Here is an 18,374-nt window from a genome sequence, read left to right as displayed (position 1 = left end):
TTGCTGATGCCATCATTAATTAACAGAGCCGCTCCGCCATCTTTTCCTAGTTTCCTGTCCGTCCCAAATGTCACATACCATTCAATAGTCAGGTCCCAATCTGCCATCCTGCAACTGTGTCTCTCTAATGGCAATCAGATTGCACTTGTTTATTTTGATTTTCTCTGTCAGTTCAACTGTTTTGTTTTAAATGCTATGTGCATTCAGATACAGTGCCTTTAATTTTGTTTCCAAAGATGTGGTTAGGTGGATTGGCCATGCTAAATTACCCTCAGTGTCCAAAAAAGGTTAGGTGGGGTTACTGGGTTACGGGATACAGTGGCGATGTAGGCTTATGTAGGGTGCTCATTCTAAGAGCCGATGCAGACTCGATGGCCCGCACGGCCTCTTCCTGCACTATAAATTCTATGATATTTTTATTACCTGTAGTCTTGCCTGCTGTTTGTATGCTCTATCCCTTCCTGCCATTTCTATTTGTCATTTCCTATGATGCCTTTTCTGTACTCTTTGGTTTACCCCATCTTCCCTAATTGAATCCCATGTCGCACTATTTAGTTTAAAACCCTCTCTGCTTCCCTAGTTATGTAAGAAGTCTTACAACACCAGGTTAAAGTCCAACAGGTTTGTTTCGATATCACTAGCTTTCGGAGCGCTGCCCCTTCCTCAGGTGAATGAAGAGGTATGTTCCAGAAACATATATATATATAGACAAATTCAAAGATGCCAGACAATGCTCGGAATGCGAACATTAGCAGGTGATTAAATCTTTACAGGTCCAGAGATGGGGTAACCCCAGGTTAAAGAGGTGTGAATTGTGTCAAGCCAGGACAGTTGGTAGGATTTCGCAGGCCAGAAGGTGGGGGTTGAATGTAATGCGACATGAATCCCAGGTCCCGGTTGAGGCCGTATTCATCTTTGCGGAACTTGGCTATAAGTTTCTGCTCGGCGATTCTGCGTTGTCACGCGTCCTGAAGTCCGCCTTGGAGATCGCTTACCAGGAGATCAGAGGCTGAATGTCCTTGACTGCTGAAGTGTTCCCCGACTGGAAGGGAACATTCCTGCCTGGTGATTGTCGCGCGATGTCCGTTCATTCGTTGTCGCAGCGTCTGCATGGTCTCGCCAATGTACCAGGCTTCGGGACATCCTTTCCTGCAGCGTATGAGGTAGACAACGTTGGCCGAGTCGCACGAGTATGTACCGCGTACCTGGTGGGAGATGTTCTTACGTGTAATGGTGATATCCATGTCGATGATCTGGCACGTCTTGCAGAGATTGCCATGGCAGGGTTGTGTGGTGATGTGGTCACTGTTCTGAAGGCTGGGTAGTTTGCTGCAAACAATGGTTTGTTTGAGCTTGCGCGGTTGTTTGAAGGCAAATCGTGGGGGTGTGGAGATGACCTTGGCAAGTTGTTCATCTTCATCGATGACGTGTTGAAGGCTGTGAAGAAGATGTCGTAGTTTCACCGCTCCGGGAAAGTACTGGACGACGAAGGGTATTCTGTCGGTTGTGTCCCATGTTTTGCTTCTGAGGAGGTTGGTGCGTTTTTTTGCTGAGGCACGTTGGAACTGTCGATCGATGAGTCAAGCGCCATATTCCGTTCGTACAAGGGCATCTTTCAACGACTGTAGATGTCTGTTACGCTCCTCCTCGTCTGAGCAGATCCTGTGTATACGGAGAGCTTGTCCATAGGGGAATGCTTCTTTAATGTGTTTAGGGTGGAAGCTGGAGAAGTGGAGCATCGTGAGGTTATCCGTGGGCTTGCGGTAAAGCGAAGTGCTGAGGTGACCGTCCTTGATGGAGACGAGTGTGTCCAAGAATGCAACTTATTTTGGAGAGTAGTCCATGGTGAGCCTGATGGTTGGATGGAACTTGTTAACGTCATCGTATAGTCGTTTCAGTGATTCTTCGCCGTGGGCCTGGTACATTGGCGAGACCATGCAGACGCTGCGACAACGAATGAACGGACATCGCGCGACAATCACCAGGCAGGAATGTTCCCTTCCAGTCGGGGAACACTTCAGCAGTCAAGGGCATTCAGCCTCTGATCTCCGGGTAAGCGTTCTCCAAGGTGGCCTTCAGGACGCGCGACAACGCAGAATCGCCGAGCAGAAACTTGTAGCCTAGTTCCGCACACATGAGTACGGCCTCAACCGGGACCTGGGATTCATGTCGCATTGCATTCATCCCCCACCTTCTGGCCTGCAAAATCCTACCAACTGTCCTGGCTTGACACAATTCACACCTCTTTAACCTGGGGTTACCCCATCTCTGGATCTGTAAGGATTTAATCACCTGCCAATGCTCGCATTCCAAGCATTGTCTGGCATCTTTGAATTTGTCTATATATATGTTTCTGGAACCATACCTCTTCATTCACCTGAGGAAGGAGCAGCGCTCCGAAAGCTTGTGATATCGAAACAAACCTGTTGGATTTTAACCTGGTGTTGTAAGACTTCTTACTGTGCTCACCCCAGTCCAACGCCGGCATCTCCACATCATCCCTAGTTATGCTGCTTGCTAGAACACTAGCCCTGGCGTGGTTTAGGTGTTGATTGTTCCAATAGTGTGGATCCCACTTTCCCCAGTGCTGATTTCAGTCCCCCATGAACCAGAACCCACTACCCAAATCAGACATTGAGCCATGCATTCATTTCTCCAATCTTATTTTCCTAATGCCAATTTGCACATGAGCTCAAGTCATAACCCAGAGATTGTTATATTTGAGTTTCTGTTCCTTAATTTGGTGCCTAGCTCTTCATACTGACTATGCAGAATCTTTTTCTAGTTTTTCCATGCCATTCTGCCTATTTTTAACTTGGGCAACTGTGTCTTCATACCCTTGTAATTGCTTTTATTTAAGCTTAAGGACTCAGACCTATGTTTCTCACCCTCAAACTGAATGTGAAGTTCCATGTTAATGATCATTGTTGCCTGGAGGTGCCTTTCTGTGAAGTAATTACTAACGTTTCTGTGTTTTATTTTGTTTTGGCTATCTTTTCCCTGGGACCAAGAAGTAAAATTCAATTCCTGATTGGTTAATTCAATTCCTGCACTACTGCCTTCGGTGATTTGTACACCTAGGTGGCTAGGTCCCTCTGTTCCTGCGCCCCTTTGAAAATGTACTCTATTTTATATTGTCTCCCATTGTTCTTTGTACCAAAATGAATTACTTCATAGTTCCCCTGTGAAGTGTCTTGGGATGTTTTATTATATTAAGTACATTATATAAATACGAATTGTTGTCGCATTTTTTGATTACTTTAAATAGATCTACTGGACTTTGCAAGGGAAGCACTTGTATTTTTGGTTGACTATTATTTGCTATTGATTACCTGTCTGGTGTAATATTTATCTAGCTTGTGTTCTACTGGGTGATTTTATGCAAACTTCTACACATCTGATTAAAGTTCTTTTCTTGCAGCAAGTTGGTGGTCTATATGGACACTTTGAATTGGCAATAACTTTTCCAAGGAAGCAATTTACAAAGGATGATTACAGCAAAACACTGACAGAGCTGGAGTTGGTACCAAGTGCCTCAATCATCCTCATCCCAGTATGTTTTTGAAAACCATTTGTTTCTCCAATTCTTGCTTTATCTCTCCCTGTAAAGCACATTGTACTTCTGCACCCTGAATGGAGCATGTTAAAACCAACATTGAAAGGAATATAAATATTAAGCAAAAACTCAAAACAGAAATAAAATCTAATTTGTTTGGAACCATGTCTGAAATATAGGCATTCCCTTGCACCCATCATCAGAACAAATGTGGTTTTCAATGGAAAAGCAACCAATTCATGGGCTCAGAATACCGCATTAATTAGAACTCCAAAGAAAAAAAAGCGTACAATTTGGGTTTTTTAAATTTAGAGTACCCAATTCATTTTTTCCAATTAAGGGGCAATTTTTTAGCGTGTTCAATCCACCTACCTTGCACATCTTTGGGTTGTGGGGGCGAAACCCACGCAAACACTGGGAGAATGTGCAAACTCCACACGGACAGTGACCCAGAGCCGGGATTGAACCTGGGACCTCGGCGCCGTGAGACTGCAGTGCTACCACCGCCAAAAAGCGTGCAATTAATCTTATCAAACATAACATGGCATTGATGGTTCTCTCCTTATAACCATCAGTTGTCATAAAGAGACCTGAAATTTTCTGAGAAAAGAAGTTGTGTTTTTTGCCTTTCAAGAAAGCATTTTATAAATGTTCGCAGCTAATGCCCGAGTACAAATGGTGTGGACTAGCCTTGATCTCTTTTAGAATTAATGCAACCATCACCAAAACAAATAAAAGTTGTTAATCAATTTTTAGAAGAAAAATCCACATTTTACTACCTAATTCTACTTCATAACACTTTTGAAACAACAAGTATCTGCTTAACCTTAACATATATTTCCTATTTAAAGATTTTGCATTTGGGATTAATTACAAGAAATGTTTTGTAGAATTTTGTACTTGGTTACCTGTTGTGTTTACTGTACATAATATACAGGTAAAACATAATTTTGGATGCAGTACTATGCAGTTTGTGCATTTTTTACAGAGGTCAAATAAATTAGCAAAGAATAGAATAAAAACACTTCTGATGTGCATATCCTATTGTTCAATATTGGGAGGGGCAATTTATTACACAAGTAAGCCACCTCCAGTAGATATACTTTTTCAATTGCTGCTAATCTTTCTGACAATATTATCAGTTTGTTACATTATGATCAGACTAGAGAATTAATTAAAATTGGATTTTGAATCCATATTGTCACTAATGTTCATGAAAACTTATGTTTGGTAAATATATGACACAGCACTGTACAGGAATGCTGCAATGAAGAGTTTGGTGGTAGTCCGATTCAGAAGCCAAGTCAATCTTATTTTCCAAATAGGTGCGCATTTATCATTCGAAAACAAAATTTTGGAATTACTCTGTATGGGCAGCATCTGTGGAGAGTGAAACAGTTAATGTTACAGGTCATGACCTTTCATCAGAACTGGAAAGTTTGAGATGTCTCAAGTTTTAAACAAGTACCGAGGCAATTGGAAAAGAGCAAAAGGGAAGGTTTGTGATAAGGTAGAAGAGAGTCAGTGGGGAAAAAAGATGATGCAGAGCAAAAGTGGGTGGCAGTGAGATGAATAAAAATCAAAAAATATTCCATGACTTCAGATCTCTGGCGGGTGTACCTGGGAGGTACCCCAGCAGATGCACTGGGGCACTCCTGAAATCCCACCTAAGAATTGCAAGGCAATTGCCTGGCAAGTTGAACCTTCAATGGGCAATTCCCTGAATTGGGAAGCATCGATACTCCAATTTAAATCTGAGACCTTGGTAGAATAGGAAAAGTTAGAATTAAAAGCGCTGCTGGATAACTATAATACTGAACAACTCCTGCCATCCCCCTCGACTGCCCTCCTGTGCAGACTAGCCACCAAATAAAATACATTTTTAACCCTGCAAATTTTTGGTTTAGGTTGATATATTCAGTAACTCTGCTTATTCTTACCTTTGTTAGGGTGGAAGGTCACCTTCATCAATGGTACGAGCCTCAGAAGGAGGATTATGGACTATCTTGAACACATTATTTTACCCAGTTATTGCAGTTTGGAGGTTTATCAGCAATTATTTGTTTGCTAGTAATTCCACACAAAGGGCATCCAGAAGATCTCTGTCTCAACCAGAAAATTCCAGAGTGTCACCTTCTACTACATCAGATACAGACAGGTACCCAGAAGTATCACGTGCTATGAAAAATCTAAAATTTAACTTGAGTTTTTGTTCTGAGAATTAGAATTGCCTGTGAAACATTGTTTTGATCTTGGGAATGTTGATTTTTAACCATTATTATTCATTTCATATGCATAATGTTCAATCATCATAGAATCCCTGTAGTGCAGAAGGAGGTCATTCGGCCCATCGAGTCTACACCGACCCTCTGAAAGAGTACCTAGGCCCACCCCCTGCAATCCCCATACCCCACCTAACCTTTACACACTAAGGGACAATTTATCATGGCCAATCCACCTAACCTGAACATCTTTGGACTGTGGGAGGAAACCGGAGCACCCGGAGGAAACCCATGCAGACTGGGGGTGGGGGTTCCAAATTCCACACAGTCACCCAAGGCCGGAATTCCCGGGTTCCAGGTGCTGTGAGGCAGCAATGCAACTAAATATGTACAGAGGCTTTAAAGGTAGAATCATAGAATTTACAGTGCAGAGATAGCCATGGTTAAAATAAATAACTTAATGCACCATTTAGATCAGGTACCTTTTTCAGGTTCCTTAGTTTCTTTTTGAAAATATTTTTATTCAGGACATTTTCATTTTATGTTCAAAACGCAACACTCAATCCAACATTATACAATTCTCATTATGAACACTCCACCTACCAAACCATCCCAAATGCCCTGTTTTGTAACTATAAACCAAAACAAGCCCCCTCCCCCCCTTCCTGCTGATGATTAGCAACTCTTAAAGAAGGAGATGAACAGCCTCCATCTCGAGTCGAACCCTTCTCCGAACCCCGAATGGCAAACTTTATCTTCTCCAAATGTAAAAATTCCAACAGGTCACTCATCCGCCTCATTGCCCTTGGCGGCTCCGGAGCCTGCCACTCTAGCAAAAGCCAACACATCAGCCTCTCTACCCTCCTGCATTCCAGGATCTTCCGATACCCCAAACATCGCCATCCATGGGCTCGGTGACATCGTTACCCCTACAATTTCCGACCTTGTCCCCAAAAAGGACTCCCAAAATCCCACCAATTTTGGACAGGACCAGAAGATGTACGTGTGGTTCACCGGCCCCCTTAAATACCACTTACACATCCGGAAAGAACCCATTCATGTGCCTCTTTGTCATATGTGCTCTGTGCACACTTTAAATTGAATTAAGTTCAATCTCGCACATGAGGAAGTCGGGGTTATCCTACACAAAGTCCCTGTTGTATCTGTAAGACCTCAGATACTTTCGAGAATACTGGGTTGAAGGTTCATTTCGGAGCAACGAAGGATCATTTGGGGTGCCAACTGTTGTATCTATAAAATTTCAGATACTTTCGACCAGTTTACTTTTTCAAAGGTTTACTCAAGGTGCCTTTATTTAGGAGGAAACAAACCACAAATACACATGCAAAATGCAACAATATTTATTAACACAATTAACCCTTACATTACCCACAAAATACTAGAGGTACCCAAGATCAGCGTATACTACCCGTAAAGATGGCTTGGTAGGCTATGGATCTGATTGCTGCAATTCCTCTGGCCCGTCTTCACGAAGATGGTTCTTGTTGGTGGTCTTTTGCTTCCTTCCTTCCGGTCTGGTCAAGGTCACCTCGCACGCCAAGTCTTTGCTCCCGAGGGGTCCAGAGCGCCTGTTTTTATCCCCCTTTGGCTTTGTGCCCGTTTCCCACTTCCTCTGGCCTTTTGCCCATGGGGTATCGAAAAGTGCTTTTAGTGTCCAATGATCCGATTGATGCCCTATTGACAGGTCACCTGGGCCCACCCCAGGTGTCCATCTCCCATGGCCGTGTTTATATGTACCCCTTGCCAAATAAGGTAACCTTCTCCCTATGTGCCTATCCCCTAATTACCGCCTTCAACATCTTCCATGGAGGGAGAGACCTCCTTGTTCTTAATTAACTCTACATACGTGCCTACAGCTGCCCCAATCCTCTCACATGCCCTTATCCACCAACAGTGCCACATCTAACCACCGTGGCAGTTGCTGGGTGCCCCTCTTCTCCTCGCACAGATCCACAAAGTGCGGCGCGTGATCCGATATGACAATCGGCGAGTATTCCGATCCTACCAATCATTTGGTAGGATCGGAATACTCGGAAACAGTGCCTTATCCATAACAAAAAAAGGTTGATATGAGTACACTGTGTATATTCGCAAAGAAATAAAATTCCTTAATCCTTGGGCCCAAATCGCCACAGGTCCACACCCCCTTATCCGCTCCATGAACCCAAGCAACTCCTTTGGTACCCCTCATACCTTCAGGGATTTGGGGCATGACCGATCCAGCCCAGGGTCAAGCAATTAAAATACTCTCCCATAATCTTCATATCCAATCCCGAATGGACGTGCTGACTTGCCCTACCCACCCTTTCCACAACCTTGTTTGGTCCTTAACTCTCGGGTGAATCTCCTGCAGCAAAAACACGTCTGCCTTCAAACTTTATAAATGGGCAAACACCCAATACCTATTAATTGGCCATTTCAGTACCCTCGCATTCCATGATGTGAGACCAATGTGGTCAGGGGGCTCCAAACACCCTCCCATCCTGGCCATCCATATACAAATCTTAATGGACTCATCCAGGCCCCCCCAAGATGGCCACTGCCACCTCCCTCTGTCCAATTACTCCATAAATAAACCTTCGTTGTCAGCAACCCACCCTCCCTTCATCCATCTCAAACAAAGAATACCCCACTTCCCCAGACTCGCTATCCCAACCCACTTGTAAAACAGAAAAAACAACCCCCCCCCTTCAGAAAACCGGCCGTGGCTTTCACCCTGATGTCACTTCCGTTAACCAGCATTTCTGCTCGCACGTGGGGCTAAACACAAACTTTATTTACAGAAAGCCCCACATACCCCACCCCCCATCCAACCCTTCTTTAATCTCACCCCCACACTCCCCACAATACCCAACAAATGTTTTAATACACCCAGTGCCTGTACTCCACTCGCGGGTTGGCAGATATTACAAATCTATAAAATTATACATTTAGAGAACAAAGTAAATAAATGGAAGACAGCAGTGAATAAAAACAAAGAGACATTCACACCCCTGAGCACAATGCCATAACTCAGACATGCAGGTGAACCCACCCAGAATCCTCATATTCCCCAGTCTATGATCCTTTATAAAGCCACTTGCCTCCTCCCAGTGTATTGAAATAGTGTTCTCTTCCCCCATACGTGACCCACAAGCTAGCTGGTACATCATGCCAAATCGCACCTTGCTCCTGAGAAGAGCAGCCTTGGCCTTGTTGAACCCAGCCCTTATCTTTGCCAGCTCCACTCCCAAGTCATGGTAGATTCGGACAGTATGGCCTTCCCAGAAGCTACATTCACGGATCTCCTTTTTCCACCTCAGGATCTTTTCATCGTCCAGATGTCAATGGGGCCGCACTATAATAATCTTTATTGTCACAAGTAGGCTTACATTAACACTGCAATGAAGTTACTGTGAAAAGCCCCTACTTTCTGCAGTTGTAGCAAGCCTTCCCTACTTTAATACTCCAGCCCCCTTACAATAAAGGCCGACATTCCGTTTCCTTTCCAAATTACTTACATTGTTGTGATTCATGTACAAGAACATCCAGATCCCTCTGCACTGCGGCATTCTGTACATTAAATAACATATTGCTTCCCTGTTCTTCCTATCAGATTGGATAACCTCACATTTTCCCACATACGCCAACTGCCGGATTTTTGCCAATTCACTATCTATATCCCTTTACAGAATTTGTCTCCTCACAACTTGCCTTTGCACCAATCTTTATATGCCATCAGCAAATACACTCGGTCCCTTCATTCAATTCATTAATATAGTTTGTGAATAGTTGAGTGATCGCTGTGACAACCCACTAATTACAGTTTGCAAACCAGAAACTGACCCATTTATTCCGGCTGTTTTCTGTTAGAAGCCAGTCCTCTATCCAAGCTAATAAATTACCCCCTAACAACATCATGAGCTCTTGTTTTGGATAGTAACCTTCTGTTTGGCACCCTATTTATTAATATCTTTATTAATAAATTTTATGACAAAGCCAACATCACAAACTGCAGATGTAACACAACGTAAAAAAACACAACCAACTGTGTGCATCTCCCCCACAATAGAAAGGAAAAATAAAACCCGTAGCAACTGGCAGTGATTAACTCCTTTGAAGTAGGCATTGAATAGCTGTCATCTCAGGTAGAACCCCTCAACCAACCCCCTGATGGTGTACTTGACTTTCTCCAGGTAAAAGAATTCCATTAAGCCACCCAACCATCTCCATCTCCAACCCCTCATGACTAGCATCAGGAACAGGACAAAACAGGACTGGTGATCGGCGCTGGGCGGGGTAGGTTTGGCACCCTATTGAATGCTGTTTGGAAATTGAAATGCACAATTTCTATCCCTTACTTAGCACTCCCACTGTATTCTTTAAAAAAAAAAGTGCTGACCAAAAATCACTTTCCAATAAAAATATATGGAATACATTTAAGAACCTAGTGGCTTCCTTACATCCAACCCGAGCAGGGGCTGTTTAGCACAGGGCTAAATCGCTGGCTTTGAAAGCAGACCAAGGCAGGCCAGCAGCACGGTTCAATTCCCGTACCAGCCTCCCCGAACAGGCACCGGAATGTGGCGACTAGGGGCTTTTCACAGTAACTTCATTTGAAACCTACTTGTGACAATAAGCGATTTTCATTTCATTTCACTTGCCCAAAAATCATCATCTTAACTTAGTAACATAGTCTTTCGACTTATCTCCTGTGTGTTGCTTCCCACTTCCAGCTCGACTCTTTACCCATTTCGTCATCTCACCTAAAGTGAGCTAGGGCTCGGGAGAGGGGCAGCAAGAGTGAAGGATCGATCTGGAGGTTCAGGGGGAGATGTGATGAGCAAGGGAGGTGGTGAATGCAAGTGTGTGGATGGGACGGTCGGGAGGGAAACAACATGGAGCCGTTTGTTCTTTAAAAAGAATGAGCATTGGGGTCTCATGATGTGTGTGTGGGAGTGGCTGCGTTTTTGCGAGCTCTGCCTCTGCTCAGCTTTCAATCCATCTTTTCACCCTAGTGCACATTTAGTATTTGTTTTTTCTTGGTGTATGTAGCTTGTGCTACATACTGAAGTGTTTGGCTGGTGTCTCTACATGAAAGAGCCAACATAAAATGCTTAAATTCTTGTTTGTTCCTGGCGGCAGGAGTCATCTCTTTTCCCCCCTCCCCCCCTGCCCTAAACCTCCTGCCACTCACCTTGAACTTGTGCTCCCTTGTGTTTTACCATTTAACTAAGGGGAACAGCTGCTCCCTATCCACCCTTCCATGCCCCTCCTAATCTTATACACCTCGATCAGGTCGCCCCTCAGTTTTCTCTGCACCAATGGAAACAACACCAGCCTATCTAACCTCTCTTCATAACTTAATTGTTCCATCCCAGGCAACATCCTGCTGAATTTGCTCTGCACCCCACCCAGTACAATCACATCCTTAGCCGTCCTCCTGTGATTGAGGATCGTCCCCCCACCCCAATTAAAGCTAATCAGTTTTGGGGTTCTCTTTTGCTGGTTTAGGCTTGAGAATCCGTGCTTTTATCCTTCTTGGACCCGGGCAGACTTCCTGTTATCCTGGAGAGGACTGGGTTCTGTTTGATTCCTCCTTCGGGTTGTGTTTGTCTTTTCTCCCAGTACGAGTTTCTAGCTGTTTTTGATACTAATGGAACTAACATGGTCTCTGCTTTATTTTTGCAAGAGGCTGTAGTGGTTGGGGACTGGGGATAAGGATAGCCTTGTGTATCCTTTGTACGGCAGTGACTCTCCTCTTGTGGGTCAGGTGGTTGCTCGAGAAGTTGGGGATCTGGGTTGATTGCCGATTTCCTGTCATCCATGCGATTAGTTCTGGTGGTTCTAAGAGACTCTGGAGGTGATTCATCTGCCGTGTCCCTCACTTTGCACTTGTTTTTCCCCTGACTTACTTGAGATTAAGTTTATGTGGAAGATGGTTGGGTCTTGGTATTCTGGCTGATTAGGAGTAGGTCCACCTTGAGTTCTCATTTTATGGCGTCGCTGTCTTTTTCTCTTTCCCCCCCCCCCCCCCCCCCTCCCCGAGTGGTCCTGTTGCTGGAATGGTGCTGTGGAGGTTGGTTGGCCCTCCCTCCCTTTCAGGGGACACCTTGATGACTCCTTTCTCCCTGGGGTGGAGCTCCTCCTTTTGACTGGAGCTGAGGATATCGTTACTTGCTGGCCTCATGGTTATCCTGTCGTTCCCCTTGAAGGTATGTTATTTGCTTGGTGGCCTATTCCTGTTTGGTTGCTGGGCTGTTCACATGTGCTATGGACCTGGGATCTGGCACTGGTAGCTCTGCTCTTTTACTTTTTTTTTCTTTTTAAAAGGGAAACCCTGGACCTGTTGCTGCTGGTCCTCTCTTCATAATTTTGTCGTTATATGATTGATGTCTGTTCTGTCCTGGGTCTGGATGGGGGTTGGATTCGGGGTACAAATGTCATTCCCCCACAGTCTGGGGTACTCATGAATTTTATTCTGTTTAATTTTCTTTCTTTTTTTAATAAACATTTTATTGAGGTAATTTTGGTTTTACAACCGTGACAAAATAAACAATATACATAAGCTATAAACATAGTGCAAAAAGCCTGCTTTCTGCCTTACAGGCCCCACCTTTATTAACCCCCTACTCTAAGCAAAACTAATTAATTTTCTGCAAAGAAGTCGACAAACAGTTGCCACCTCCGGGCAAACCCTAACGGTGACCTTCTCAAAGCAAACTTGATTTTCTCCAAACAGAGAAAGCTAGCCATGTCAGTAAGCCAGGTCTCCGACTTCGGGAGCTTTGAGTCCCTCCAAGCTAATAATATCCGTCTCCGGGCTACCAGGAAAGCAAAGCTGCCAGAACGTCTGCCTCTTTATCCTCCTGGATTCCCGGATCTTCCGACACCCTGAAAATCGCCACCTCCGGACTCGGTGCCACCTTTGTTTTTAACACTCTGGACATGACGTCTGCAAACCCCTGCCAGAATCCCCTAAGCTTTGGGCATGTCCAAAACATGTGTACATGGTTTGCTGCCCCCCCCCCCCCCCCCCGCACACCTTGCACACCTATCTTCTACACCAAAGAACCTGCTCATTTGGGCCACTGTCATGTGAGCCCGATGAACAATCTTAAACTGTATCAGGCTGAGCCTGGCGCATGCTGTGGACGCGTTGCCTCTACTCAACGCATCCGCCCAGAGACCATCCTCTATCTCTCCTCCTAACTCCTCTTCCCACTTGCGCTTCAGATCCTCAGTCTGTGTGTCCTCTGACCCCATGAGCTCCTTATAGATGTCGGAGACCTTCCCTTCTCCCACCCACACTCTGGAAACTACCCTATCCTGAAACGCCCTTGGTGGTAGGAGCGGGAAGATTGAGACCTGTCTACGTAGGAAATCCCGCACCCGCAGGTACCTGAATTCTTTTCCCCTCGCCAATCCAAATTTCTCCCTCAAGCTAGGAAAGCTCCTTTCTATATACATATCCCCCATCCTCTCAATTCCTGCCCTCTGCCATCTCCGAAACCCCCTCGTCCTTCCTTTCGGGGCAGACTGGTGATTATTGCAGATTGGAGACCAGACGGATGCTCCCCCCACATGCTTCTTCCATTGCCCCCAGACTCTCAGGGCTGCCACCACCACGGGGCTGGTAGAGTACCGTGCCGGCGGGAACGGCAGAGGCGCCATTATCAACACCCCCAAACTGGTGCCCTTACATGAGGCCGCTTCAATATGCTCCCATGCCGACCCTCCCCCACCACCCACTTTCTGATCATGGCTATATTCGCCGCCCAATAATAGTTACTGAACTTTGGCAGCGCCAGCCCGCCCTCTCCCCGGCTCCACTCAAGCATGCCCTTTTTCACTCGTGAGGTCTTCCCCGCCCATACAAAGCCAGTGATAACTTTGTTAACCCGTTTTTAAAAAGTCCGCGGAATAAAGATGGGGAGACACTGGAACACAAACAGGAATCTTGGAAGGACCGTCATCTTCACCGTCTGGACCCTCCCAGCTAATGACAGCGGGAGCGCGTCCCACCTTCGAAAATGGTCCTTCATTTGGTCTACCAAACGGGCCAGATAAGTTTATGCAACCGGCCCCATTCCCGCGCCACTTGGATGTCTAGATACTCAAAACTTCCCCCTACCACTCTAAACGGCAGTTCCCCCAGTTGCCTCTCCTGTCCCCGTGCCTGGATCGCAAATATCTCACTTTTCCCCATATTTAGTTTGTACCCCGAAAACCGGCCAAATTCCCCCAGAATCCTCATGATTTCTTCCATCCCCTCCACTGGGTCCGATACATACAGGAGCAGGTCGTCTGCGTAAAGCGAGACCCCGTGTTCCACTCCCCCCCCCCCCCCGCCCCCCCCGACCTACCCCTTGAGGCTCTCAGCGCAATTGCCAGCGGCTCTATAGCTAGCGCGAACACAGTGGGGAGAGGGGGCATCCCTGTCTCGTCCCCCCCATGTAGCCTAAAATAGTCCGATGTCCTATTCGTCTGTACGCTCGCCACAGGAGCCTGATACAGCTGTTTTCTTTTAGAGTGATGGGTATGATGTATCTCTGTTGTGGACTATTAAACTTGGTTTGTTCTCACTGAAACGAAGAAGGTTGAGGGGCGACCTGATAGAGGTCTATAAAATTATGAGGGGTATAGACAGGGAATAGTCAGAGACTTTTTCCCAGGGTAAAGCGGTCAATTACTAAGGGGCATAGGTTTAAGGTGCGAGGGGCAAGGTTTAGAGGAGATGTACGAGGCAAGTCTTTTTACACAGACGGTAGTGGGTGCCTGGAACTCGCCAGAGGAGGTGGTGGAAGCAGGGAAGCAGGGAAGCAGGGACGATAGTGACGTTTAAGGGGCATCTTGACAAATACATGAATAGGATGGGAATAGAGGGATACGGACCCCGGAAGTGTAGAAGATTTTAGTTTAGACGGGCAGCATGATCGGCGCCAGCTTGGAGGGCCGAAGGGCCTGTTCTTGTGCTGTACTTTTTTTTCTTCTTTGCATTGGTGACTTTTTTGTTTTTCTTTTGCTTTGTTGCAATATTTGTAAAAATTTAAAACTCCCAATAAAAATGTTCACAAAAGGCTGAGCATGCTCAGTGACAGCACTAAAAGGACAATGGCAGCAGCTGTATTTCATTTACCAACTGTACAAAGAAAAACTCTATTAGAATGTGCTTTAAACAGTGGATACCTGAACACCTCGCTGCCTGGTAACCACCCTGCTTGTTGCATCTTCCAAGAACGCTAATAAATTTTATCATAGAATTTACAGTGCAGAAGGAGGAGGCCATTCGGCCCATCGAGTCTGCACCGGCTCTTGGAAAGAGCACCCTATCCCCATAACCCAGTAACCCCACCCAACACTAAGGGCAATTTTGGACACTAAGGGCAATTTATCATGGCCAATCCACCTAACATGCACATCTTTGGACTGTGGGAGGAAACCGGAGCACCCGGAGGAAACCCACGCACACACTGGGAGGATGTGCAGACTCCGCACAGACAGTGACCCAAGCCGGAATCGAACCTGGAGCTGTGAAGCAATTGTGCTATCCACAATGCTACCGTGCTGCCCCTGTTTCGTAAAAGAAGAGTTCCCTTTCATAAAACCACATTGACTCTCCTTGATTGTATTCTGATTTTCGAAATGTCCTGCTAATTCCTTAATAATGGATTCCAGCATTTTCCCAATGACAAATGTTAGGCTAACTGGCTTTTAGTTTCCCTCTGCCTGCTTCTTCCCTTTCTTAAATAGCAGCGCTACGTTTGCGGTTTTTCAATTCACTGGGAACTTTGTAGAATCTAAGGAATTTCTATTACCAATGCACCCATTATCTTTGGAGCCATTCATTTTAAGACCATCAAGTCCTGGTGACTTGTCTGCCTTTAATCCCTTGTCTAGAAAACCCTTTGCTATAAGATCATTACTACCCTAATCTCCTCTTTAAGCACAGAACTAACCCACCTCCTTTTTCTTTCTGACTATCCTTCCGAAATGTCAAGTGCACCTAAATATTTAGTTCCCAAATTTAATAATAATCTTTATTGTCACAAGTAGGCTTACATTAACACTGCAGTGAAATTATTGTGAAAAACCCCTAGTCGCCACACTCCGGCACCTGTTCGGGTACACAGGGAGAATTCAGAATATCCAATTCACCTTACAGCACGTCTTTCGGGACTTGTGGGAGGAAACTGGAGCAGCTGGAGGAAATCCATGCAGACATGGGGAGAACGTGCAGATTCTGCACAGACAGTGACCCAAGCTGGAAATCAAACCCGGGTCCCTGGCACTGTGAAGCAACAGTGCTAACCAATGTGCTATCGTGCCACCCATGAGGCCATTGCAGAGTCATCCACATGTAGGTAATAGCGAGAAGTTCTTTCTGGTGGCCTGGACTGGACACGGAAATTGAAGAGAACATGTTATGTTCGTCCTGTGTGAAGGCAAGAAACCTGCCACCCCTTAGCATTGCTGCACCCATGGGAACGGCCTGAAGCGATTTGGCAGCGCATGCACGGTCAACAATCGATACTGACACCAAGTAGCCAGAGGTGGCTGCAATGAAATGTACCTCATCGAAGAAAGCTGTGATAAATGTTTCGTTATTTTGGATTCCATGAAAACTGCTAAGCGGCATCACAGCTCAATTTGTTTCAAGAATTTGAAAGTTTCGTACAAGAGAATAGTATTAAACATATTGAATCCGCACCGTAACAACCAGCTTCTAATGGACTGGCAGAACATTTCGCCTGAACTATGAAACATACCTTGAGAGCAACCATGGAACAAGGTTCATTGATCAAATGTCTGAATAAGTTCCTACTGGTGTGTAGGAATACCACAACCAAGATTGCTCCTGCATTGCAAATGATAAAAAGACAACTATGTTCCACGTTTAATCTGTTGAAACCTCTGAAAACTATAGAGATCGTACAACAGTAACAGCAAGTACAAATAAAACAGCAGGTGAGACCCTGTAGAAACGTTTACAGTCAGTTTTTATGTTCCTGACAAGCTTACTCTCGTACACTATTTTCCCCTTCTTAATCAATCCCTTGGCCCTTCTTTGCTGAATTCTAAACTGCTCCCAATCCTCAGACCTGTTGTTTTTCTTGGCCAATTTGTATGCTTCTTCCTTGGATCCAATACTATCTCTAATTTTCCTGATACGCCATGGATTGTCCACCTTTCCCGTTTTACTTTTGTGCCAGATAGGAATAACCATTGTTGCAGTTCCCCCCATGCTCTCCTTGAATGTTTGCCATTGCTTATCCACTGTCATCTCTTTTAGTAATGTTCCCCAATCAATCAAAACCAACTCGTATCGTCGTGGTTTCCTTTATTAAGATTCAGGACCCTAGTCTTAGAATCAACTACTTCACTCTCCGTCTTGATGAATTCTATCATATGACATTCACTCAACCCCAAGGCATAACTAGATTGCCAATGATTCCATTCTCATTACACAGTATCCAGTCTAGGATGGCCTGTTCTCTAGTTGGCCACTCAACGTATTGGTCCAGAAAGCCATTCCGTATACACTCCAGGAATTCTGAAGTACATTTTAAGCTGCAATGTTCTGATTAACACACAGTCCCTTTTAAGTGCACAGGATGGCTGTGGTTCATTCCCTCCTCTCTGATTCCAAGTTAATATCTGTGGATTACTACTCCAAATCGCCCCAATGATTCTTATGCCGTGAGCCACCCTGTGGAAGGATGTGCTAGCCATGGAAAGGGTCCAGAGGAGGTTCACAAAAATGATCCCTGGAGTGAAGAGCCTGTCGTATGAGGAACGGTTGAGGACTCTGGGTCTGTATTCATTGGAGTTTAGAAGGATGAGGGGGGATCTTATTGAAACATACAGGATACTGCAACGCCTGGATAGAGTGGACGTGGAGAGGATGTTTCCACTTGTAGGAAAAACTAGAACGAGAGGACACCATCTCAGATTAAAGGGACAATCCTTTAAAACTGAGATGAGGAGGAATTTCTTCAGCCAGAGGGTGGTGAATCTGTGGAACACTTTGGCGCAGAAGGCTGTGGAGGCCAAATCACTGAGTGTCTTTAAGACAGTGGGATAGATTCTTGATTAATAAGAGGATCAGGGGTTATGGGGAGAAGGTAGAAGAATGGGGATGAAAAAAATATCAGCCATGATTGAAAGGCGGAGCAGACTCGATGGGCCGAGTGGCCTAATTCTGCCCCTATGTCTTATGGTCTCTCTGAACTCTGGCTTCCACACAAATGATTTCAAATCCCACTTTCAAAAGTCACACTTTCATATCATCTTTTAAATTATGCTTTCCCTTGGTGGTTTGCATTCTGGAATCCAGACCAGGTTTTCCAATTGACACTTTTAAAGCTTCAGCTCCACTTTTAACAGCGAATTGAGTCTGGCAATTTACACCACTCTCTTTTAGGTTTTCTTTGTCTTAACTTTACACAAACTCCAAGATCCAGCCACTGGTTTCCATAGTTATTTCAACTCGCATTCCACAGGATGTATTAAAATCTCACAAACTTGAAAATCACTTTAGATATCTTTCTAGTGTCTCCATCTTCTTCTCACCTCTATCTACCTTTAGTGAACAG

At 45.0% G+C, this 18,374-nt stretch overlaps 1 protein-coding gene across 3 annotated transcripts in view; it reads left to right on the top strand.

Moving 5' to 3' along the window:
- Positions 1-18,374, top strand: part of ubxn4 (UBX domain protein 4) — a 105,473-nt gene that overhangs the window by 57,392 nt on the left and 29,707 nt on the right. For all 3 annotated transcript variants that reach the window (XM_072472290.1, XM_072472299.1, XM_072472280.1), the window contains 2 exons: positions 3,422-3,553; positions 5,506-5,714. In XM_072472290.1, the coding sequence (XP_072328391.1) occupies positions 3,422-3,553; positions 5,506-5,714 (341 nt within the window). The remainder of the gene's footprint in view (positions 1-3,421; positions 3,554-5,505; positions 5,715-18,374) is intronic.

This window comes from Scyliorhinus torazame, chromosome 2 (assembly GCF_047496885.1).
Source record: "Scyliorhinus torazame isolate Kashiwa2021f chromosome 2, sScyTor2.1, whole genome shotgun sequence".
Lineage (NCBI taxonomy): Eukaryota > Metazoa > Chordata > Chondrichthyes > Carcharhiniformes > Scyliorhinidae > Scyliorhinus > Scyliorhinus torazame.
Note: the sequence above shows the minus strand (reverse complement) of the source record. Positions and strands in the feature narration are given on the sequence as shown.